Source organism: Dromiciops gliroides, chromosome 5 (genome assembly GCF_019393635.1).
Source record: "Dromiciops gliroides isolate mDroGli1 chromosome 5, mDroGli1.pri, whole genome shotgun sequence".
Classification (NCBI taxonomy): Eukaryota; Metazoa; Chordata; class Mammalia; order Microbiotheria; family Microbiotheriidae; genus Dromiciops; species Dromiciops gliroides.
The window spans coordinates 40,496,643-40,521,164 of record NC_057865.1 but is presented as its reverse complement, the minus strand read 5'-3'; the positions used below and the strand labels follow the sequence as shown (position 1 = coordinate 40,521,164).

General features: G+C 40.4%; 2 protein-coding genes across 2 annotated transcripts in view; one reads left to right on the top strand and one right to left on the bottom strand.

Moving 5' to 3' along the window:
• The window catches only part of ACAD11 (acyl-CoA dehydrogenase family member 11), a 94,128-nt gene that overhangs the window by 59,149 nt on the left and 10,457 nt on the right, over positions 1-24,522 (top strand). The window contains exons 14-16 of the mRNA XM_043966461.1: positions 20,830-20,896; positions 21,503-21,588; positions 23,303-23,374. Of these exons, the coding sequence (XP_043822396.1) occupies positions 20,830-20,896; positions 21,503-21,588; positions 23,303-23,374 (225 nt within the window). The remainder of the gene's footprint in view (positions 1-20,829; positions 20,897-21,502; positions 21,589-23,302; positions 23,375-24,522) is intronic.
• ACKR4 (atypical chemokine receptor 4) lies at positions 1,291-4,545 on the bottom strand. The gene is made up of 2 exons (XM_043966462.1): positions 4,514-4,545; positions 1,291-2,950 (listed from the first exon to the last, which is right to left on the bottom strand). The coding sequence occupies exon 2, from the start codon at positions 2,945-2,947 to the stop codon at positions 1,889-1,891; it is 1,059 nt and encodes a 352-aa protein (XP_043822397.1). The 5' UTR covers positions 2,948-2,950; positions 4,514-4,545; the 3' UTR covers positions 1,291-1,888.

The window sequence follows — 24,522 nt, the reverse complement described above, 5'->3', positions numbered from 1 at the left end:
TGACTTGCCCAGGGTCACACAGCTAGTAAGTGTTAAGTGTCTGAGGCCGGATTTGAACTCAGGTTCTCCTGACTCCAGGGCCGGTGCTCTATCCACTGCAACACCTAGCTGCCCCCCTTCCAGAAATTTTAATTGATTTTGTGGGCAATTATATCTCTATCTGAGGTTCTGCCTATAGTCACTATAGACTTAGACTCTTCCTCTAGGTTTGTTACAGTGAATGCCCCTAGATACTTTTTTTTTTTTTTGGTCATAAATGTTTTTGTTTATTTGTATTTCAAGCTTTCCTTCCTAAATTAGGACTTTTTGTCATGGCTAGAGTCTAACTGCTCCTGTACACTTGGACTGGATGGTAGACTCCCTGCCTACTGATTTGCATTGTCATTGGCCCTCTCTCACACTCATATGTGAAGTGCAACAGGTCCCAGGTTCACCTGCATCCTGTTTGTACAGAATGCTGAGTGTTTTCAGGCTGTCAGGAGGAGGTAATTTCTGTACCTATAAATTTCCAGTGCCTAGTATAAAGTGGACACATCCTCTAAATAGGAGGCATGCCTCTTTTTCTGGCTCTTTGGAGTCCATGCTCCTTGGGTACTTAACCACCCTGACTGGTTTCCTCACTGTACTTCTGAAGCCTTCTGGTCCTGTGGGTCAGGCCATGATTGACTACCCTGTGTCTTCCCGACTAGAGCTGTCTGAGGCCATGGGAGCTGGGAGGCTTCCCAGCTCTGTGCTCGCCTTACCTTGGGTCCTCTGGCTAGGTTCCCCTCAGTGTTCACACCCTTCCCAGTGTCCGCTTGGGACAACCTTGGGGTTTTACCTTTAATTGTGCTACCTGCTAGTCTTGATTTTTGCTGCTGGATAAATTAGTGTTTTCTCATTTTCATTTTCTTAAGGGCTTTTTTTTTGGTTGGTTGTTTTTTGTAATGAGTAAATTCACCTTTTTGATTCAGTGTCTAGATGTAAGTATTGTAGTTTTTCTCTTTATTTTATAATCAGTGCTCTTTTGTCTTTTCTGGAGTACACATGTAGAATTTTTGGTTTTGACTGAAGAAATCTCATATGTTTTTCCATCATTGCTTTCTTTAGGCATTGCTGCAATAACCATATTACATCTCTGATTTTTTAAAACTCTATCTCCGGGGGCGGCTAGGTGACGCAGTGGATAAAGCACCGGCCCTGAATTCAGGAGTACCTGAGTTCAAATCCGGTCTCAGATACTTGACACTTACTAGCTGTGTGACCCTGGGCAAGTCACTTTACCCCCATTGCCCCGCCAAAAAAAAACAAAACAAAACCTCTATCTCCTCTGTTCTTTTTCTATGTGTCTCCTGCTTGGCTAAGGTTGCCCAACTTCTGTTCCAAGCCACCCATTCACATTTGAGTTTTTCATTGAGAGCTCTAATTTCCCTCTTGATCTCTTCCCTTTATTCTTTTACTAGCCCTTCTAGCAATTGTTAGGGTTTTTGATGTATGTTATACCCCCTTTCTGTGATTCTAGTTATTACAGAATTATTCTCTACCTTCAGAGATTTCGCTTAACATTCTCTTACCCTATACTGTCTTTTATTGCCTTAGGAGTTTTCTTTGCTTGTTCATTTCCTAGGTCTTTGCTGGTTTTTCTGTAGGGATTTCTTCCTTTCCTCCTCTGGTAGTTATTATTGTTTTAAATCATTTAGTGCACTGCTGGATTTTTTGAGATCACAAGGGGGAGCTTGGCTTATAAGTTTATGCTACTTTTTACAGCAAGATATAAAACTGTCTTATCTAGATATATGCCTTAGTGTCCCATACTGAAATTTGAGTTTCTGATAAATACAGATGTGTTCTCCCATACACATTGAAGCAGCATCATGCACCCCAGTGAACAAAGAAATCGGTCTGTCTGCTAGATACTAAAAGTACTTGTTGGCTCTGTATGGCCTTCAGAATCAAAGGGAATGTCTTCCGGATTTTGTCTCTGTCTCCTCCAGTAGCCATATTGCTTCACCATTTTGGTAATGTGCATTTTAAAAGAGGAGCCCATAAAAGCATATAGGATTGGGTTGAGACAGCTGTGAAAAAGGGCCAAGCTTTTTGTGATTTGTATGGCCACATCCATGCGCTTGCTCATTTCACAGTCAATAATCAGCGAATAGATGATGTCGATGGCTTGCCAGAACTTGACTATGTTGTACGGCAGCTGAGTGACAATGAAAACCACCACTACGGCCAGGAGAACCTGGAGGGGCCGAGATTTCTTCACGTTGGGCATCTTGAGGAGTGTCCTGGCAGTCATAGAATAGCAAACTGCCATTATGAGAAAGGGGAAGACAAACCCTAGGCAAATTTCCATGATGTGAATCGATGCCTTCATTGTTGTTCCTAGGTGGTGTGAGAATATAGGGAGGCATCTCTGGTGGTCGTTCACCGTATTAAAAACGAGTTGAGGTACGCTCAGCAGAATTGCTGTGAGCCAGACACTGACACAAATAATCCAACAAGGTCTTCCAACTCTTTGATGACCTGGGAGTTTAGTTATCGCAGAGTATCTGTCTATGCTGATGCAGGCCAGAAACTGCATTCCGGAGACAAAGTTTATGGTGAATAAGGCTGAAGTTAGTTTGCACATTGGTATCCCTAGTACCCATCCTTGCACTGCGTTCACTGCCCAGAACGGCAAGGTGAGGAGCAAAAGCAAATCGGCCACTGCCAGATTCATGATATACACATCAGTCTTGGTTTTCTGTTTCTTGTAGTAGGCGTAGATAGCCACCACTGTGGAATTTCCTGCAATTCCAGCAATAAAAGCCACTGCGTAAAAAGCAGGCAGGAACACCTTGGCAAAATTTCTGACCTCCTCTTTGACACAGAGTATTTCATACTGACTATAATCCTGAGTGCCGTTTACTTCATTTTCCTCATAATAGTAATCTGTGGGCTGATTGTGTTCCAGATCCATGGCCATAATCTAGAAGACAGATATAATAGTGGGGTATATTACTAGTCTATACAAAAGAAAGTCTGTTTTTATTTCACATAACTTTCATTCCTTGTGAGAAAATAGACTTTTGTTCATTTCACAGTCAATAATCAGTGCACAGATGCTGTCTATGATTTGCCAGAACTTGACTATGTAACGTTCCTTGGAATGAAATTACTTTTTTTGGTAGCCTTAATTAACTTAAGTCAAACTCATGCTGGATGCATGACTATCACAGGGATTGGAAAAAATGTCTTAATTTGCAGTGGGGAGATGGAATAAATATGTTGTTGATTTTTCTTACTGTTCAAACATTAAGCAAAAGTATGAGAGAATTTTATTTAAGAAAAGTAAGCACTTTTTGAAAATTGAGCCAGCCGTGGTTGACTCCATTCACCCACACAAATTAAGAAACATCCAAAAACTATTATAAAATCTACCACCACTAAGTTAGTAGTTTTGACAGACGAAGTCAGAGTAACTGTGGAAAATGAGCTAAAAGTTTAGTTAAATTCACCTCTCACCAGCCAGACTAAAAAAAGCACACGAATCATTTTTGCAGAATTACATCTGTCTCATGTTTTGGTGACTGATCAAGAGGTATTAGCACCCATTAGACACAGTATTTGGCTGAATACTTCTCTCCCAATGACAAGCTATTATAAACATGTTTGGCCATTAGCACCTATGCTGTCCTTGACAAAAATCAGAGTAGCTTTCAAAGTTTTGACTTTAAAAAAAAATGATCAAATTGTCCCATGTATTTTTTCCTTGGAGATTTTCAGGTAATAACTCTATGTAATCAACGATGAAAGCATAATTCTAAAATAAGGGGCACAGATATCTGACCTTTTTCTTTCAAAAGAAAGTCTTTCATTGGTCCTATTTTAAATAGAGAAAGTGGGGGTACAATAGAGCTCTTAGAAAGAGGTGCTATATAAATATTTTCATTATGCAATACCCAGGTATTAATGAATTTAACTATTTTACCTTTCAATTTATTGAAAAAATTACTTGTATGGTTATTAATATTTTCCTAGTGCATCATTTAGCAACACAGCATAAAAAATGAATATTAATTGCTTCAGTTCAAAGAAGTCAAAAGAAACACAGATACATCACACAGGGAACACAATCTTCAAAAAGTTTCAAGTTGCAGTTATCAGTATTCCTAAAAGCATCAAAGTATAAAGAGAAGGATATTCGGTGGTATATGTTGCTTTAAAAAATTCTACAACTGTAGAATAAAGTAATTTAAAAGTGGCGTGTCTTTTGCCTTGCTAATAAAATAAAAGAGAATTGTATATTTTGAGAATTCTTTCTATGTCATACTACTTAACTGTAAAACAAGAAGAATGATATTTTTATGATGCCACTGATCTTTTTGAAACTTTAAAGTTAAAGAAAGAATTGTTTTTACAAATGACACTGTTTTGACTGTGTCCCTTTAAATCCCTCGGCAAAGTCATTCCCTTTAAATATGTAAATAAAAAATATCTGTAGGCTTTAAAAGTGCATCTCCTGATTCAGAATGAGTAAGACATAACTGACCTGTTCCAGAGAGCTGCAGAGCAGGGGCTTGTCCAGAGGGAATGAAGTCTAATGTCATCGAAGTCTAATTCATTCCACTTTTGTTCTGTTTGATGCCACGCCTCTAGGTTTCCTAGCCAAGAGAGCTTTCATTTACATTTGATTTTTTTTCCTAATTATCTTCCCGTAAACTACCGTCAGAAGAATTTGCAGCACTTTTTGTTTTAATGTTACATGCTAATATATATCCCAAGTGCCTACGTTTTCTGGGAAATGAATTTGAAATAATACCATCTCATTTGAAAAGAATACAAACTTTTTTTTTTTGCTTGCAAATATGCTCCTTGTTGCCAAAAATACAAGAAAGTAGCTGCAGATGTAACTGAAAGACCAAAATAGAAATTCACTCAAGGGTATCGGTGCAGATGAAATTACATACCCTTGTAACATCCAATGGTATTTTTCTCTTTTACAAGGAAATGTCTGTCTTTACATCTGCGGTTAGTTGTCTGATGCCTGATAAAAGGAAATCATTGCAATTGAGAGTAAACTCTCAGAAAGGCTATTTTGTATCTAATGTTCAATCTTATACAGTAGCATTTAGTATTTTGGGTTTGCATTGCATATGTATTCGTATCCTTCAGACTCTTTGCCTCTTTCTGGCTGCACAAGTCAGGGAGCATTTATAAAATACCTACCATTTCCCAGGCACAGTGCTAGGCACTGGGGATACCAGTTCAAAGAACTGAAACAAGGCTTTCTGTAGGAGACATGTGCAAACAAAAGTATATTCAGAATAAATATTAAAAAAATAATACAATTAAATACAGAGGAGATAAATACAAGGGAGCTTAGAAGGGAGGATACCAGCACTTGGGAAGGGATCAAAAAGGGTTTCATAAAGAACAGGTTGGCAAACTGATTCCAGGCAAATCCTGTTTTTGTAGCTGGGGAGCAAAGAATGATTTTTAAGGTTTAAAAAGAATAAAACTTTATTTGAAAAAATGTGTTTGAAGACCATAGTTTGTTGACCCCTAAAGAGGTGGTGTATGAGCTATCTCTTAAAGAAAGAAAAGTGAGAGGGAGGAGGGAGTGAATTCTAAGCATAGCAGGATAGGTATAGCTAGTGCAGGGCACTGAATGTGTTGCATGGCAGAGGGAAGGCTAGTTTGGCTGGATCCCAGAGTATGGGAGAGGAAGTAATGTCTTAGGAACCTAAAAATAAAAGGTGGTGTAGAGTTTTAAAAGCTAAGCAAAAGGGGCAGCTAGGTGGCGCAGTGGATAAAGCACCAGCCCTGGATTCAGGAGGACCTGAGCTCAAATCCGGCCTCAGACACTTGACACTTACTAGCTGTGTGACCCTGGGCAAGTCACTTAACCCCCATTGCCCTGCAAAACAAAAAACAAAAAACAAAAAACAAAACAAAAGCTAAGCAAAAGGGGGCAGGCAGCTAGGTGGTACAGTGGATAGAGCACTGGCCCTGGATTCTGGAGGGCCTGAGTTCAAATGTGGCTTCAGACACTTGACACTAGCTGTGTGACCCTGGGCAAGTCACTTAACCCTTGTTGCCCCGCCCAAAAAAAAAAAAAAAGCTAAGCAAAAGAGTTTGAACACTAGGGTAAGTACAGAGCCACTGAAGTTTACTTAGTAAAGTAGTGACCTGGTCTGACCTACACTTAGGGAAAATCACTTTGGCCACCATGTGTACCATGGACTAGTATGGAGAGGGACTTGGGGCAGGGAGAATGAATGGGTCATTTGCTTTAAAAATTGATATAATATGAAAATGACTGGAGAGGCAGATAGTGCAAATGAGAACGTGGCAGCTGAATATCCTGACGTTTTGAAGAAAACAACTGAAGAAGGTAGAGATGCTGGTGAACACATCTTTAATGTGGATGAAATGGGCTTATTCTGGAAATCAGCATATGGCTTCTGGAACTTAGATTTCTAAGAAAGAAAACACTCAGCCTGGGTTTAAAGTATCTCAAGATGGCCCAGTGCTTACCAGTTGATCACGCGAAGTGGTTTCTAATGAAAAACAATGCTTGGTTGTCAGTTTCAAAATCCTCATGCTTTGAGAGGCTGCTGCCATTGATTGCTTCCATTGCTTTGGCAGTCAAGTAAGAAAGCATGGGGCACTAACGCCTGGTTTTCAGATTTTTTTCAGTTGTTGAAAAATATTGCCAGAATAGTATTATTGCAGGCCTTACTGGTTTTAGCTGATGCTCCATTTCATGCAGCTGTACTTGGATCATTGTGAGAGAACATGACCATTGACATTCAGGGAAAGGTAGATGAGGCTCTCTGTACTGACCAGGATACTCATGCAGATTTTTAAAAAATAAAAGATGGTTCCGCTGCTAAAATATTTCTAGGAATAACAATGACATTTTCATTATATCTTCAGTGTAGATATGATACTCAGTATTTTAAATTTTTTTTAAATTTTGCTTTCTATAACTACTCTATTGTTTATAATAAACATGAATCAAAAATTCATTTTCCTTATCCATTGATGTTCAGTAAATAGATTAAAAAGTTTTTTTTCAGGGCAGCTAGGTAGTACAGTGGATAAAGCACTGGCCCTGGATTCAGGAGGACCTGAGTTCAAATCCACCCTCAGACACTTGACACTTACTAGCTGTGTGACGCTGGGCAAGTAACTTAACCCTCATTGCCCTGCAAAAAAAAAAAAAAAATATATATATATATATATATATATATATATATAATTTTCACAAATTTTAACCGCATGTTTCCATTGGCTTAGAAATTATATTTTATGTACAATTATAATTTCAAACAGTGAATTTGAAGAACACAACTGCTTTGTAGAATTCCTTGTTCAGACTAGTTGGGTACCTGTTGATTATTGTGTTTGTACTCACTTGTTTGCATGTTGTCTCCCCAGTTAGAGCATGAGTTCCTTGAGAGCAGAGAGTGGTTTTTGCCTTTCTTAGTATTTCCAGCACTTAGCACAGTACCTGGCTCCTAGTTGTTGTTCAGTTTAGCCACGTGTTGGGTATGGTATCCTGCCCACCATGCCAGTTGTTGGGTACAAGCAGGGGCTCAGATGTATACTTCCCCCGTAACCCTGAGATAACAACTTGGTACTGAGGAAAACCACTGGTAGCTCCAGGGTTAAAGAGATAGAATTTCTTTAAAGGAGACTTACTTACGGGGGGGGGGGGGGGGGGGGGTCAGTGTCCAGTACAGCCAATGCACAGTATGTGAATTCCTGTCTTGCTCCTCCCCAACCTTCCCTGATATTTATACATATGAGTATACCTGGCAGAAAGCCTTCTTAGTGGTGCAAGTGCAAATCAGAGGTATAGGGGCACGTGCAGGGGGTTGATTGGTCAAAAGGTTGTATGACTTTCTCATGCTTGGCTAGGATACACAGAGTGTACTGTAAGGGCAGCTGGTAGGGTTCTTCTTTACTTGGATATTCCATCCTTCATGTCTTGGATCCCACACTCCACCTATTCTTCCCTGGGAAACTATTGATAAGAAAGTGTCTCAAGACTGTCAGGGACTGGCTAACAATGTGGTAGTGTGCCTAAAAGATGCTCATATACACTTATATATAACGGGTGAAAGGGAGGTCAGATTTTCCCTTGTGAGACCTGGCCATGCAGCTAAAGCCATGGTACCCTATACCATGTCTGGCTTTTCATGCTCCCATGGGCCATTGGGGATTTTCCCCCTATTTCCGTGGGCTTTTCTTGACAAAGATGCTTTAGTTGTTTGTCATTTCCTTTTCCTGTGGATTAAGTGAAACAGGGAAACAGGGATTAAGTCACTTGGGGGGGGGGTGCGGTATACGGATTGTGTCAGAAGCTGGATTTGAACCCAGGTTTTCCTGACTCCAGGCCCAGCACTCTATCCATTAAGCCACCTAGTTGCCTCTAGCACCTAGTAGGTACTCAATAAGTGCTAGTTGACTTGACTTGATTCTCTTATTCATTATTATGTTACCTGAAGTGTCCAACATTCAATAAATGTATAAAGCACTGTGCTAAAGCAATAGAAAAAGTAGAGGTACAAATAGAAAAGTAAGACAGTCCCTGCCCTCAAGGAGCTCACTCTCTAGTGGGAGATACAATCCCTATGGAAGATTTCAGGTACAAGCCAGAGGGAAAGGTCTCATGGGCCTCAGGGTTCCGCTGCAAAGCAGATGGTCCTGCATCTTCTTTCCCATCATTTCCATTGATAAAATTCTATCTGTTTCTGCTGCTAATCCATTTGACACTGGGATGTTATTTCCATCAGAGACAGGGGAAATGGTAGTAAAGGTGGCGATGATGGTTTGACCTGTCTGGGAGCATATGCAGCAGCATGTCTCTCCTCTCCTGTTTCTCCCTTGTGGTGCCTGGCTGCTTCAGGCAGGGGGGCTAGCCTGTCCCACAAGTGCTAGTCATTGGTCAGGATGGCTGCCCCTTCTCTGCAGGAGCTGCCTCCCCAGATGACAGTTTTGAGAACTGGGCCAGAAGCAGCACCCATAGGCTAGTGGGGGTATGGTGTGGGTGCTGCCCCTCTGCCCCTGGCCTTATTCGCCCATTGGTAGCAATTGGCCAGCGGTGGTGGTGATGAGGCAAGAGGGCACCCTCTCCACAGTGCTCTCTTCCTTCAGTGATAGCTGGTAAGCACATTACTTAGAATGAATTCACCTCCCTATCACCTCTTTTGCACTCTTGACCTCTGGCTACATGCACCCATTAAACTTTGAACAGATCACATGGCATAAGGAAAGGAGCCCTGGGTAAGGATCCCGAGAGACAAAGATTCTAGGCTTAAGATCTGACTTCTCCCAGATGTTTCTTATCTGGGCTGGAATATCTCCAAAGGCTGAGTCTTCTCTTTCTCAGGTGGGGAGCTTACTCCTCCACTAATGCAGGTCAGCACCATTCACAATGGATAGTCTTAGAGTTGCCTCAGACAGACAGGATAAAGGCCACAGGGTTGGCATCCTAGGCCAGCCTGATATACCACACTGCCTTTCACTTAGGTGTGTAGGAAAATAGTTGTCTTATCTGGTGATAATGAGGTTGAATAAATCAAACGCTCCACCCTTACCAGAGAATTTCCCCCACCTATAAAATGCATTTTGGTGGAAAGATAACTTCTCAGAATTTTGGAGATGTTTTTTCCCCCTTAAATTCCAATGGAAATCTTTTGTCACAATGTGAATGAGATAGTGGTTTTCTCTAGTTTACAGCAGTACAGCCTCATAGGGGGAGCATTGTTGCTTAGAGCCACTTAGCAGAAAGAATCCGTTTCCTAAGGGCAGTCCTGCCTATTCCCCCCAACTACCCTTCATGGGAGGAAGCTTACATGAACGGATGAGTTAATTTCAGAGTTGACTCCAGGGTCCCCCCCCTTCCCCCCAGTCCTGACAGGTGCTTGTCTTCATTGCTCATTACATCCTGGACTGGGCTCCAGGCAGGCTTCTCCTGGATTTCTCACCACTCCCTGTCATCGACACCCCACCCCACCCCCCCCACCCCCGCCCCATCCACATACCCTTTCTAGTTCTAGTTCATCATCAGATCAACTCTATTTCTGGCAAAGGTGGACCAGTCTCCTCCCCTATGGGTCCACTCATTATCCCTGTAATTTTCCAAGCCAAAATACCCTTCTCTGGCCACTGTTCACCTTCCTTATCTATGTGGAGCCTTCCTTATTAGAATGGAAGTCCCTAGAGGGCAGGGACCATCTTTCCTTTTATATTTGTGTCCCCAGAGCTTAACCCAGTGCTTGGCACAGAGCGAGTAATAGGTATGGGGACTAGACCTGTTTTCATTGTTATAGGGAATTCCTTGATAGGAAACTCTCTCTACCAATGCAAATCAGAACCTTCTCTGAAACCCAAAGGCTTGGAGAGTAGCTGAGAGCACTGAGAGATTAAGGGATACAGCCAGGAGATGAGATTTGAACTCAGGTCTTCTTGAGTTCAGGTATAAGTCGGCTCCCAGGCCAGCTTTTTATTCAATTTCCACATAGGAAGTACTTAATAAATATTCATTCATTCATTCATTCATACCTTAATTATTTCCTTTCTAGTATGAGAAACATTATTATGAGAATGAACAATCCTAGAGAAAATGAGCTAAAATTGTAGTAATAAAAATTTAATTGAAATGTTCTTGATGAGCTATGAATCATTAGAATGAGCTATTAAGAAAGGTATCTTGGCTATATTTTCTGAATCTCTTTAAGAATCTTAAGACTAGGACACACATTGATATATCTTTGGTATAATATAGATGTGATCCTGCTTAAGGGCAGACATCTGTGCTAAGTGGCCTTTGGAGAGACCTTTAAACTCTTAAGAATCTATGATAGGGGCAGCTAGGTGGTGCAGTGGATAGAGCACTGGCCCTGTATTCAGGAGAACCTGAGTTCAAATCCGGCCTCAGACATTTAACACTTACTAGCTATGTGACCCTGGGCAAGTCACTTAACCCCAATTGCCTTACTAAAGAAAAAAAAAAAGAGTCTATGATACTCCATTTTTACAAGTTGGAAGTTTTATTTTTAAAAGATACCCAAATGATGTTTTCTTAAGAAAACATTTAAATTAAATAGATATAGTTGTTTGTCCTTCATTCTTGAAGACGGCCATGACATCATGGTGATGTCATGATTTGCAGTGAATTGAATTTAAGTGAGGGAGGGCTGTGCAAGGTCACTAACCTCACTCTCTTCCTCCAGAGCCATCTGGGTCCAATGGCAGTATATACACCAGATACATCAAGATGACTGAAGATGGCTCTGGATGTTTAAGGCAGTTGGGGTTAAGTGGCTTGCCCAGGGTCACACAGCTAATAAGTGTCTGAGGTCACATTTGAACTCCAGTCCTTCCAACTTCAGGTCCAGTACTCTATCTACTGTGCCACCTTGATGCCCCAAATGGATGTACTTTATTATTTTTTCCCCATTGCTCCTTTTTCAGGTGAAAACTAAATAGTTTTATAACAAATTTTTCCTACATTAGAAATCCAGTGACAGGAAAACTCTAGGGAATTTGAATACATATTCTGTGCTTCACACGACTCTCAGATTGTATCTGTATCCCATCTACCAACTGTTTTTGCCCTCTTTTCTCTTTGAGGATGATTTTACTTGATAAGCACAATCTCAGATTCAGAATAAAGCATGGAGTCCATGTAGTCCAACCCACACCAGAACAAGAATCCTCATTGCAAGAAACCTAGCAAGTCATTCTGCCTGGCATATGCTTGAATAACAGTGAAGGGGAACCCACAGCGTCCCAGTGAATGCCATTCCACCCTTGAACACACCTAATTGTTAAGAATTTTTTCCTACTGTCAAACCTAAATTCGCCTCTTTGTCATGTCTGTTGCCTCTAGTCCTGTCATTTAGGGCTGGGCATGACAAGTCTAAGTCTTCCTGTTTGCAGACAGAGACCGTGCCCCCTGAGTCTTGTCCAGCCTAGACAGTCCCAATTCCTTGGCCATCCTAGCTGCCCTCCTCCCAGTAGGCTCCAGCTTATCAGTGCCCCTCAGTGTGGCGGTGGAGGAGATAAGGAATGCACACAAGCCAAATGCCAGAGAAACATTTTTCAGGCTGATTCAGCTCTATCACGTCAACATCCTTGAAATTGTGCAGTGTTTGGATTAAAGACAACAACAATTCTATTATCTATTCCATCTGGTTCAGTGAGAGCAGGAGAATATCTCCTGGCCTCCCACCCAGATTTTCCCTGAATTTATTTAATCTGCATTTGTATCCTGTGTTCTTGACTAAAGTGATGTACAGGACACAGAGGAGCAGAGACTATATTTTATAGGGGTTGTATCAATGGCTGTTATCTGCCAAATTTTGTCTGTGGCTAAATGAAGAGATGAAATATTTGTGAAGGGGTTTTCCATTTTCTGAAAAAGCAAGAAAAAAATCTGATCACGTGCTGATTTTTCCATTTGAGATCCACGCTCACCTTCCTTACCTTAACTGAACCAAAAGGGAAGAGAATAAAGTTGAAAAGATTAGACTTTAGCCTATATAGTGTTATTTTGCTAGATTGTGTAAGGCAAGATTGAATTATATAGTATTGCTTATTTCTTAAATTTGTTGAAAACGTATTTACTTTCCAGAGTTCCCTGGGAGCACATTTTCAAAGTTAATCAATGGGCCCAACTGTTATTTACCCCCAAAAGAGAAAGCTAGTCACGAAAGTCTACAGAAAATGTCATGTGGAAAAAAAGATGACATCTTGCACCATGCCTTGAATATTTGAAAAACATGGGCTGTCAGACCAGGAAAGGGAAGGGAATTCTGGAGAAAATCCATGTCCGTCCAAAGCATCCATCCTCTGTCTCCCTCTCTGATGAAACCAGAGGACTGCGTTCTGCATTGCCAGATTGCTCTGTAGGAGAGAAGTACTCTCCATAGGAATGGCTTCCCAAACCTTACATCTCTTAATAATAATCTCTTCAGAAGTAGGTAAATGTCAAGGACGAAAACATGTTCTTCATATGGACAGTGTCTTTCCACATCCAGGCTTGTTTTTTACACTAAATGAAGTTAGTTCTTAAGACCAAACCAGAAAAGAAACTTGAATTGAAGAATTATCCAGTCTAAAAGGTAGGCTCCTTCAGAGAGCTCTAACTTATATTCCATGGGCACTGACAGAGAGCAAAACTTTCCTCTAGCCAAGACCTGATCTTTGAAAGTTGCTGTTGCCAAAAACCAATCCTTAGGCCAGATTGATCATGAGCCTTTGCAGATTTAGCTCCGCTGATCCTCAGATAATGGACCTGTGATCCTTCCCTGCTAGGACTTGCCACAGCTTGGAATCTGCTGGCAGCTTCTGGGAAACCAGAATTACATCCACACCATGATGAAGCATAGGAGTAGGGCTTTGGTGGAAGAAAAAGCTAGACGAGAAATCAAAGCCACTTGGTGTTAGTAGAGATAAGTAGTAAAAGATAGACTTCTCTGTAGTTTCTAGTCATCAAGGAAGGTTCAGTTACAAAATCAGGTACTTCAGTGTTGAAAACTTCCTTGGCCCAGAACTGGCAGATGAGCATCCAACTCATACCCACCATGACTCTAGCCATTTCCCCTTGCTGATTAGCCATCGTGTTATTCCTAGTGTACAACAGGCTCTGGGCTCTCTCCCAGTTTGCATTAGGACCAGCTGGTGCTTCTTCCTAGGGCTAACCCTAATATCATTTATGAACCCCTCGGGTGTTTCCCAATATCATTTAAGCACTTAATAACTCCCCAGTAACTTAACCAATTAATATCAATTAGCTTTTATAAATGGATATTTACTGAGAAGGCTTAGCAGGTCACTGTTGCGGCTCTCACTGGACTCTATTCCTCCTACCCCAGATTCCAGGATTGTGGTTGTCATTAGGACCTTGGATAGCTTTCATCTATCTGGTCTCACCAATCTCCTGGTGCTCCTACTTCAAAATACCCAAAACACCTGAGGCTAGGAAAAGGAGAAACAACCAGATCAAAGGCATCATTTGTTCATGGACAGAACATTAGATGGGGGTGGTAAGGCAGGCAAAGTTGATGCTGCTGTTCCTCTCCCCCACCCCAAGGTTTAAAGCCATTCTTCCTTGTCACACAAAAATGCCAGGAAAGAGAACAAGAGATTTTTTTCTTTTCTTGAACATTTTATATGGATACTTAATTTAGTCTCAGCAGCCAATTAAAAGGCTTTTAAAAAATCACAGGGGGGCAGCTAGGTGGCACAGTGGATAAAGCACTGGCCCTGGATTCAGGAGGACCTGAGTTCAAATCTGGCCTCAGACACTTGACACTTACTAGCTGTGTGACCCTGGGCAAGTCACTTAACCCCCATAGCCATGCAAAAAAGTCACTTAACCCCCATAGCCCTGCAAAAAAAAAAAAACCAATCACAGCTTAGTAAGCCACCAGGAAACAATCCAGTGATCTTGTGCATCCTCTGAAGTAGGGAGAAGGGCCCTTCCATCACACATGCCCAGAAGGGATTCACCCAAGCACCACAGGGTTAGTGCCAGGCAGAGCATATGATGCATGTTCTAAGGACTAGGCTCTCCTTGGCCAGTCCCCCCCATTACACTGGATTGAATCTCAACTATCACAATTTGCTTTTATCTCTAAATGGGACAATAACAATTTTAATAAATGAATGATAATGGTTATTTTGGTTTTTTTTATTTAATAGATGGAAGTCCAGAAGTTTTAAAGTGCATATCTTTCATTGGTTCAAGGGAACATGGCTATACATTCAGCCAAAATCACAGACCTTTATTTTCTAGTACAAATGTCTAGCTATGGAGAAATTTCTGAAGTACTAGTAAGGACATCACTTTTATTCTATTGTCTTTTTATTGCTAAAGTTAATGGAACTCTTTTAATTGAGAACAGACTTCTTGCCAATAGCTTCCTATTTGACTCATATTTTTTAATGGACTGTAGTTAAGAGAGTTTTGTTGCAGAAACCCAGAAGTGTGGCAGAAGAAGCTGCGTTTCCACAAAAATGGAAAATTTCACATCAGGGAAAGAAAACAAGTTGTACGCACATTTTCAGCAGCTATGTATAGTTATATGATTTGATTTATAATGCTCAATAAAATATTTTGTCTTTTTGGTTTTCTTGTCTAGTCAGTGAAAAGACCTTTCCCTTCACCTCCTTCCATAAATCTTCTAAGACACAGAAATTAAATCAATAGGAATTTGTTTTCTGGAAACCCTAATCACCATAGTTTTAGAGAGAAACTATGCAGCCACAACTGTTTTATGTCCATTTGAGGGATTTCCTTGTTCCTATGCAAGCTTAAGACAGGCAGAGAATCTTCCATCTGTCACACCCCTGGGCTTCCCAAGTCCTTCACTGTAATTTGTTTATAAGTACTTTGCCCAGTGACTCCACCAAAGTCCTTCTCCATTCTCTCTCATCAGATGGAGGTTGCCACGGTTCTTAAAGGTTATGCCAGTAAAGCATACAATCTAGGGGCAGCTAGGTGATGCAGTGGATAGAGTACTAGACCTGGATTCAGGAGGACCTGAGTTCAAATCTGGCCTCAGACACTTGACACTTACTAGCTGTGTGACCCTTGGCAAGTCACTGAACCCCAATTAAATTGCCTCACAAAAGAAAAAAAAAAGCATACAATCTGGAAGGTCCTTCCAGCCCATTTTTGGCTTCAGATGCAAACTTTGTGGCAAATTCTGGCCTTTGTCTTCCAAGTTTGGCTGAGTTTTCAGAGGCTGTCCAATGGTAAATTTTTTGGCCATGGAAAATCATCAATTCCATCCAAAAATATGCAGAAGTCGTAAACTATGTTAATGGATGGGAACCCACACCCTTAGAATCATTTTTTTTTTGAATGATTGAATTCCAAGTTGGAAGAAAACGCAGGTCCCATAGAGTCATATGTAACCATGTAGAAGACAAAATATATGGCTGACTTTGTGCAACACTTGGATCCTCCATCTTTAGAGGGGCAGTCAGAAAAGGTGGACTAGGAAGTCCATTGTGGGGGCCTTCTCCAGCCCCTGTCAGCAGAGAGCCTCCTCACTGCTTTCTCATCTCAGTATTCATTGAACCTACCCACAGAAGCAGAGGCTTCTGTAGGATCCATGGGGCCATTGGAATGGTTTGCACTTTTAAAATTGGTAGATTCCACTCTGAATTTTAGAATATTATTGCCAAGGTCCCGTGTGCCTGTCTTCTCCTTGGATGGAATGTGTCCTCCACAAAAGCAGAACTCCTGGCTTCCCCTTCACTGATAGACATACACAAGGGCTTAATGAGTCAGATGAATGAATTAAGGGAAGTAGCATTCTGGTGATTAAAGTGGAAACCAGCAGGCCCCTATAACCTTTCTTCCTCTGATCAGCTGAAATAATATTTATAAAACACTACAGTAGGTGCTTAATAAATGCTTGCTCCTTTTTCCCATGTGTCTTTTACCTCTGCTTTCCTTTGTCACTGGCTCTGGCCAAATCTCCTTCTCCCTAGCTCTGTCAGCCTTTTCTCTGTGACTTCTTCTCATTTCCTATACAACCTGGAGAATGAATGCTTATTTTGACCCTGCTTCTCTCCTCTTGCTGCTGTTTACTTTTTCCTGGACAGGTTCCATGGCTAAGTTCACCACTACCACCAATCTTCTTTAATAGCTTTTCTCCAAATAATTCTTCCAAGACATTCCTTGAAATACTACCCTTCTTGAAGGGGGAGGGAGGAAAGGAGGGATAAAAATTGGAAACCCAAAGTATAAAAAAAACCTTTATTACTTAAAAAAAAGAAAGAAAGAAAGAAATACAACCCTTCCTGTCTTGTCATTATACTGAGTTATCCCTCTTTGGACCATGGTATAGCAGTCCTCTTATCACCTGAGCCTAGACCACTTCTGCCAGTGATGTTCAGTGTTGTAGAATTTCAGAATTGGACTCACCTTAGAGATGATCACTTTGCAGAACTTAAGGGACTGGCTATCCAGTGGCAGGGCTAGCATTTTAACCCACGTACTACAATGCCAAATTCAGCATTCTTTCCGCAACATTAAGCTGGGTGAGAAACACTGATGATAGAAAACTACGAATTCATACCTTGGTTCAAATCCTACCTTTGCCACATGCTATGTTTGAGCAAGTCAACTAACCTGTCAGAGCTTGCGGCTAGGACTTCTTAAACCTTTTCTACTCGTGATCCCTTTTTGACCAATAAGTTTTTATGTGACCCCTGGTATATAGGTATATAAAATAGGTATACAGAACCTTTGTAGCCAGATTTTTCAAGACCCCATATGGGGTCACGACCTCTCATCTGAGAAGCTAGGCTCCAGGCAACCCTAAAACTGAGACACATAGAAGGTACTGAGCTCCCTAACTGGAGGAAATTCCCCATCAGAGTTCACAAAACTGATGATACACAGGCCCCCTCCACCCTTTCCCCGTACTAGCTGAAAGGCACTGTCATCAGCAGATGTGCCCAAAAAGCACCATTAGATAGATGCTAACAGCAAGAGTGGAAACTGATTCCGGAAATTCTCCGCCAGGGAGGTGGTGGGGGTCAGTCATTTCAGTTGCGTCTGACTCTTCATGACCCTACTTGGGGTTTTCTTGGCCAAGATACTGGAGCAGTTTTCCATTTTCTTCTACAGCTCACTTTACAGATGAGGAAACTGAGACAAACAAGGTTAAGTGACTTGCCCAGGGTCACACAACTAGTTAGTGTCTGAGGCCAGGAAGACAAGTCTTCCTGACCCTATGCCTGACACGCTAGCCACCTAGTTGCCCTCCTAACTGCTGGCAATGAGACTAGCTTGTTTCTTAATGAGGGGTTCTTATCTTCTATAATGCTGCTGTTGTTTCAGGGAACAATTCCTGGCAAATCTTATCAAGTCTTTGGATTATTTTAATTACTTAAAACCACACTTTACAAAAAAATTAAAGAATTTTAATTGCTGTAGGATCTTGTACAGACCTGTTTTGAAACTTGGGCAGGCATCATTGTTGCAAATTCAACTGATAAAATATCTTTGGCAGATTTAATATCTATAGCATGCTTTTTCCCCTCGGGAACTAGATGACTATAGAGCTATTGATCAAAAAGGAAAGACATAGAGTATGTGTTTATTAGGGCTCTTAGTTGCTGCTGGAGATTTCTAGCTGGGGAAAACAAAAATATGAAGTCTATAAAATTAATTTTTAAAAAGGTGATTGTACTTAAAGAGCTGGAGAAATTCCCCTTAAAATAACTGCAGAAAATACAAAATACATGGGAATCTTCCTGCCAAGACACACATGGGAACGATATGAATACAACTACAAAGTATTTTACACAAAGATAGATCCAAATAAATGGAGAAATATATAATTGCACATGGATAGGCCAAGCCAATTTAATATAAAGACAGTACTATCTAAAGTGATTTACTTTTTCAGTGTCATATGAATCTAACTACCAAAAGATTAGTTTGTAGAGCTATAAAAATATTTTTAATCATTTGAAACAAATAAAAGTCCAAGAATCTCCAGAGAACTAATGAAGAAATTGGGGAAGAAAGGGACCTATCAGATCTTATACTATACTACAAAGCAGTTATAAACAAATAAAATTGGTACTACTTAAGAAATAGAGAAGTTGGTCAGTGAATCACCTTACACAACATAAAGAAACAAATGAGCACAGTAACCTCATGTTTAATCAACCTAAAAATCCCACCATTAGGGCAAGGACTCAGCTTTGGACAAAAATTCTAAGAAAATTGTAAAGTAGTCTGGCAGGAACTAGAGCCAAATTAACATGCCCTACCAAAATAAGCTCCTAAATCAAGATTTAATAAGATTTAAACATAAAGGGTGGCATTTATAAGCAAATTAGAGGAGCAAGGAAAAAATTACTAGGCAAATCTATGGAGAAGGGAAGAAGGGAAAGCAGGAGGATTTATTAAGCACCTTCATGGCCAGACACGGAAAGTAAAATGAGTAATTTTGATTACTTAAAAAGTTTTTGCACAAACAAAACCAATAGAGCTAAAATTAGAGGAGAAGCAGGTAAATTGAGAGAAAACACTTGCAACAAGTTTCTCTGTTAAGGGAACTCGGTTAAATGTGTATGAATAGGGAGCCATTGCCCAAATGATAAGTGGTCAAAAGATATGAACAGGCAGTTTTCAGAGGAGAAAATCCAGGCTATTAATAGCCACATGAAAAAAAATGTTCTAACTGATTCATAATTAGAGAAATGTGAATAAAACAACCCTGAGGCTCCACCTTGTATCTATCAGATTGGCAAAGTTGACAAAAAGGGAAAATGTCATTTTGGAGGAGCTTTGAGAAAACAGGTATATTAATATACTATTTTTAGAATTGTGCATTCATCTAGCCATTCTGAAAAGTAATTTGGAACTCTGCCCAAAAAGCAATTAAACTGCATACCCTTTAGCCTAGTCATATGCACTACTTGGTCTATACCCCAGGGAGATTAAAGAAAGAGGAAAAGGACTCATATGGACAAAAATATTTATAGCAGCTCTGTTTATAGTGGCCAAGAGTTGGAAATTGAGGGAGTGCCCATGAGGTAGGGAATAGCTTACTGAGTCGTGGTATGGATGTGATAGAATGCTGTAAGAAATGATAAAGAGAAACATGAGAAGGAAATCTGGGAAGACTTGTAGCAACTGATGCAGACTGAAGTCAGCAAGACCAAGAGAACAGTTTATACAATAATAAACAATATTATAAAGACGAATAACTTTGAAAGACTTAGGAAATCCATTCTACACAATGACCAATCATGATTCCAAACAGTTCATGATGAAATACACAACCCACTTTGAGAGGTGATGGACCAAAATGTAGAACTCTCTATTATCCATCCTTCCATCCATCCATCTATCTATCTATCTATCTATCTATCTATCTATCTATCTATCTATCTATCTATCTATCTATCTATCTATCTTTCTATCTATCTATCTATCTATCCATCTATCTATCTATCTATCTATCTATCTATCTATCTATCTATCTATCTATCTATCTATCTATCTATCTATCTATCTATCGTCAATGTCCAAAATGCTGTTTCACTTAACTATACATGCCTATAACAGGAGTTTTGTTCTTGCTTTCTAAGTGAGGGGAAAGAAGTGGAAGAGTGAATCTTCATTTGGGGAAAAAAATTTGTAAGCCATTATACTTTAATAAACACACAAATAAGACCTTAATGTGACTTAACATACCCTAGGCTCTTAGGAGTTTGAATAGCCCCAGGTTGGGCCCACTCCAACTGCCTCATAGCGCAGGAGAGTTGATATGGAGCAAGGTGTTCTGCGGAATGAGGCCCAGTAAAGAGGCCTACCCATAGCTTGGCTCTTCACTTTAGGGAACAAAGTCCTAGAAACATCTCTGCCCTTACCCCTAGGCCCTTCTTGGTCTCCTATTGGTAGTGGGTATCACATGTCGTCTAATTGTTCGGTAACACAGTACTTCATTTTGGCAGAACATATAAATTCTAAGCAGGTGATACCAGAATTTCACAAGCCTAGCATGAGTATGTCCATCTGGGGCTGATTTGGGTGGAGACACTTCTCTGGTCCTAAGGACAGCAGATGGATCCTTATTTCTTTCCCTTGTGGCATTTCCTACAGTTTCTCATGCTGATGGAATCCTGCCTTTTTTTCTTGGAATGACAAGGTTGTGCTTAAGCACATTTTCCATCAGTCAAAGATTTGCTGCTTCTATTGTTTTGCCAAGAACAAATACATGAGTAACTTAGAGGGGAAAACAAAATTAGGAGTTTTAAAGTCAAATGATCTTTTAGGAAGCTTCCTGCTCATTTTCTTTTCTCTTTTAGGAGCTGGGAATCCACAATGTAAGATTGCGATTGTCTTGGGTCGAAGTAAAAGTTCTTCTGCACCCAGGTAATAAAATAAGTTTTGATTTTACAACCTGTTTAGAAGCCAAAGATGGTTTCATAGAAATGAAACCTAATTTCCAGAAAGCAGACTAGAATTTAAAGTATGTTGTGAAAGTAGATTTGATTCAATCATCATTCACAATCATTTTGCCAAAGTATGTATTTGGAAAAGATTTTGGAAAGTGTTCTTTCTGTGTGTGCTTCACTGTGGAATTTCCTGCATTTATAAAATTTCTCCTAATCTTCAGAGGTATGTAGATAAAGATTATGGAATGTACCATTTAACCTTCTGTCATTTCAGTTGTCATTTCTTTTTCAATCAAATGCAGCCCTCTTGGAATGTTGACTTCTCCTGGGCGTCTTTTAAAATTATCCACTAGGTACAAAAAAACCTTGATAAAAATCAATTTAATTTTTTACAAAGTAGTAATTTCTATGTATCTTTGAAGTCATCATGTGATTAGCCTTCTGAATTATTTAGAATCAAAGCCTGTCTCTTGGGGCTATTTGCATTTTTACCATTTCAGACATTATTGCTTTCATGGTATAAAAATTAAAAAGAGCTATTATTGCAAGTCATCCTGACATCACTTCTTTTTTACTGGAATAGACACAAGCGACACAGCATGATACTAGTTCCAATCAACACACCAGGAGTGGAATTGGTAAGGCCACTGTCAGTCTTTGGGTATTTAGGTAAGTGAGAAATATCTACTCAAACAGATTAATTTAATTTGTAAAATATTTATTAAATATCTTCTGTATATAGAGTCCTGTGTATAATACCAAGCTGAAAAAAATACAGCCCCTGCCCTTCAAGACCTTAAAATGTGATTGAGGGAACTACATGATATGCATAAATAAGGATCTGGCACAGAATAGAATGTGTTATGGGTAGAGCATTTTCTTCTGGGAGGGGCAGAAAATCTTTGTCAGGCAGGGTTTTAAGAGAAAAGGAAATCTTGAGCGCTCTGAGTTCTGATAGCTATACCCCTACTTAGGGGGCTGGAGGAGACAAAGAAGGGAATGATGGGGAGTGTCATGGAAGCCAGAGGAGAGTCTTCAGTAGAGCATGGTCAACAGTGACTTCTATTCCAGAAACATCTGGAGGAGGAAGACTGGAGAAAGGCCATGTGATCTGGCCACTGAGAGGTCACTGGTTTCGGTAGAGTGGGGATGACAGGAGCTAGACTGCAGGGCAGCAAGGAGTGTAGACCGTCGTTTCCAGGGGTTAGCAGGGTCCACCCATTGCGTGACACCTCGTAGGCATCTGATACATTCTTGATGAACAAGTGATCTAGTTTTTATAACTACCTCCTCCAGCCAGGCTTGTCCATGCTGGTAGAATTGTGGGCATTCCATTTGGCACTTGCTGGTGGATTGCCTTCCAAGAATTTGTTACTAACCCAGCTATTCAGTATAATGTTATGGCTGATGAACTTACTCAGAAGGGAGGGTCAGCTACATACTAAGTGGAACATTGCCTTGCAGTGTTCCAAAATCTTGGACGTTGTCATTAATAAGTAAACTTATCACTTAGAAAAAGGGATGTGCTGGAACCAGCTCAAACCAGCTCACACAAGCTGATTGTTAAATTTTAGAGTGAGTAGTTATACCTGGACATTTGGTAAATGCTACAAATCTGGGCTTGATTTATTGTTTTGGGGGTTATCTAGACTTAAGAAAGTGACCAAAATGTTAGTATCACAGATTAAAATTAAAAGTGTATGGCCCATACTTGTTTTTTTCCTGGAGAGCTGGTTGTGAGACACCTACCAGCACATCACAGAGTAGAACTGTGTTAAGATAAGAGACTGATTTTCCCAGAGACCACGTGTTAGTTGCTGAACTAGAACTACCATAACATGTAACATGTACATTTGCATAAGATATATTTTTGTGTAATAGTCGTTAAGATCTCAGGACCCAGGGTTCCAGAACCTGAAAGTGTGGCCCATAGCTTCTGCGGCATGATGCCCCTGGCTACCAAACAGCATCAACAGAACCTCCCTTTATCAATGCAATGATAAAAACCCACCAGTATCACTGCCCAGGAAGAGCAGCAAAGGCCTGCTCTGGTCATCAGGTTAGCTGTTGCAAGTCACCACAAGAGCATGAGGTGCATTAGCCAGCAATTTTTTGAAGCAATTCCAGACATTTTTCTGAAGCTTAGCCACCTGAAATTCTCCCTTAAGTTCTTCCACTCTTTGTGGAAAAGTTAGCATATTAAATTCGGACAAGTTTAGAATTAGCTTGGTACAATGGAGGATTATTTTAATCCCTTGATTTAAACAAATCCTGTGAATTCTTTCCCTGTTCTTCAATTTAATTCAATAAGCTACTGAGTGAGTAATATGAAGCGACTGTTCTTACAAGTTTTAAAATTTTAAGTATACTTTCTCTTTTGTAGATAATTTCCATGGAGGACATTTTGAGATACATTTTAACAAAGTACGAGTGCCCGTTTCCAATTTAATACTAGGTAAGATATACTCAGAAAATATTTCCTAAGAATAGTGTCCATTTTAGAGAATAACTTCTCAGGAAATGATTATTAAAACTCTGACTCGTTATTAGGGAAATTGTCAGTTCAGAGAGATCAGTAGGAAAATGGAATGATAAAATATTAGTAAAGTGCTGAATATCTATTTGTACTCTACTTAAATACATAAATGTATAGGGCAAACTTGAAAATAAAACAAAATCATAAAGATGCCTTGTTTCTCCTAAAATAATGGTCTCACTGAAATTTAAAACTTCCTACTTATTCTTTTTTTTGGGGGGGGGGGCAGGGCAGTGAGGGTTAACTGACTTGCCCAGGGTCACACAGCTGGTAAGTGTCAAGTGTCTGAGGTCGGATTTGAACTCAGGTCCTCCTGAATCCAGGGCTGGTGCTTTATCCATTATGCCACCTAGCTGCCCCCTACTTGTTCCTGAACAACTCCATTACATTCTTGATTTGCTTCTTATATGTGAGGTGGAATTGTAAGCAGCACTGACCATCCCTGGCATTTGCATTTTCACCTGGGCAGCTGGTGGTACAATTTTTCAGTAGACATTTATCATGTACCTACCATGTGCCAGGAAGGGATACAAATGCAAATAAAAACAAAGACAGTCCCTACCCCCAAGGAGCTTCCAATCTAATAGAGGAAGACACCACCCGAAAAGAAGCTGAAAAGCTTGAGGGAAGGCAGAGCTGGTTAGAGGGCTCAGAGAAGTCCAGAAGCATGGACCTGATGGGGAATGCAGAGGTACAGCAGACAGAGTGCTGGGCCTGGGGCAGCTAGGTGACGTAGTGGATAAAGCACGGGCCCTGGATTCAGGAGTACCTGAGTTCAAATCTGGCCTCAGACACTTGACGCTTACTAGCTGTGTGACCCTGGGCAAGTCACTTAACCCCCATTGCCCACTAAAAAACAAAACAAAACAAAAAAAACAGAGTGCTAGGCCTGGAGTCAGAAAGTCCTGAGTTCAAATCATGCTTTAAAAACATTATCTCCTTTGATCCTCACAACTACTTTGGGAAGTAGGTGCTGTTATTATTCTCTCCATTTCACAGATGAGAAAATGGAGGCAGATAGAAGTTAGGTGACTTGCACAACAAAAATGCTGTGTCTCTGGGCAAGT

Coding starts and splice junctions, on each gene's coding strand:
- ACKR4 (XM_043966462.1), bottom strand. CDS start 2,947: ATGGCCATGGATCTGGAACACAATCAGCCCACAGATTACTATTATGAG.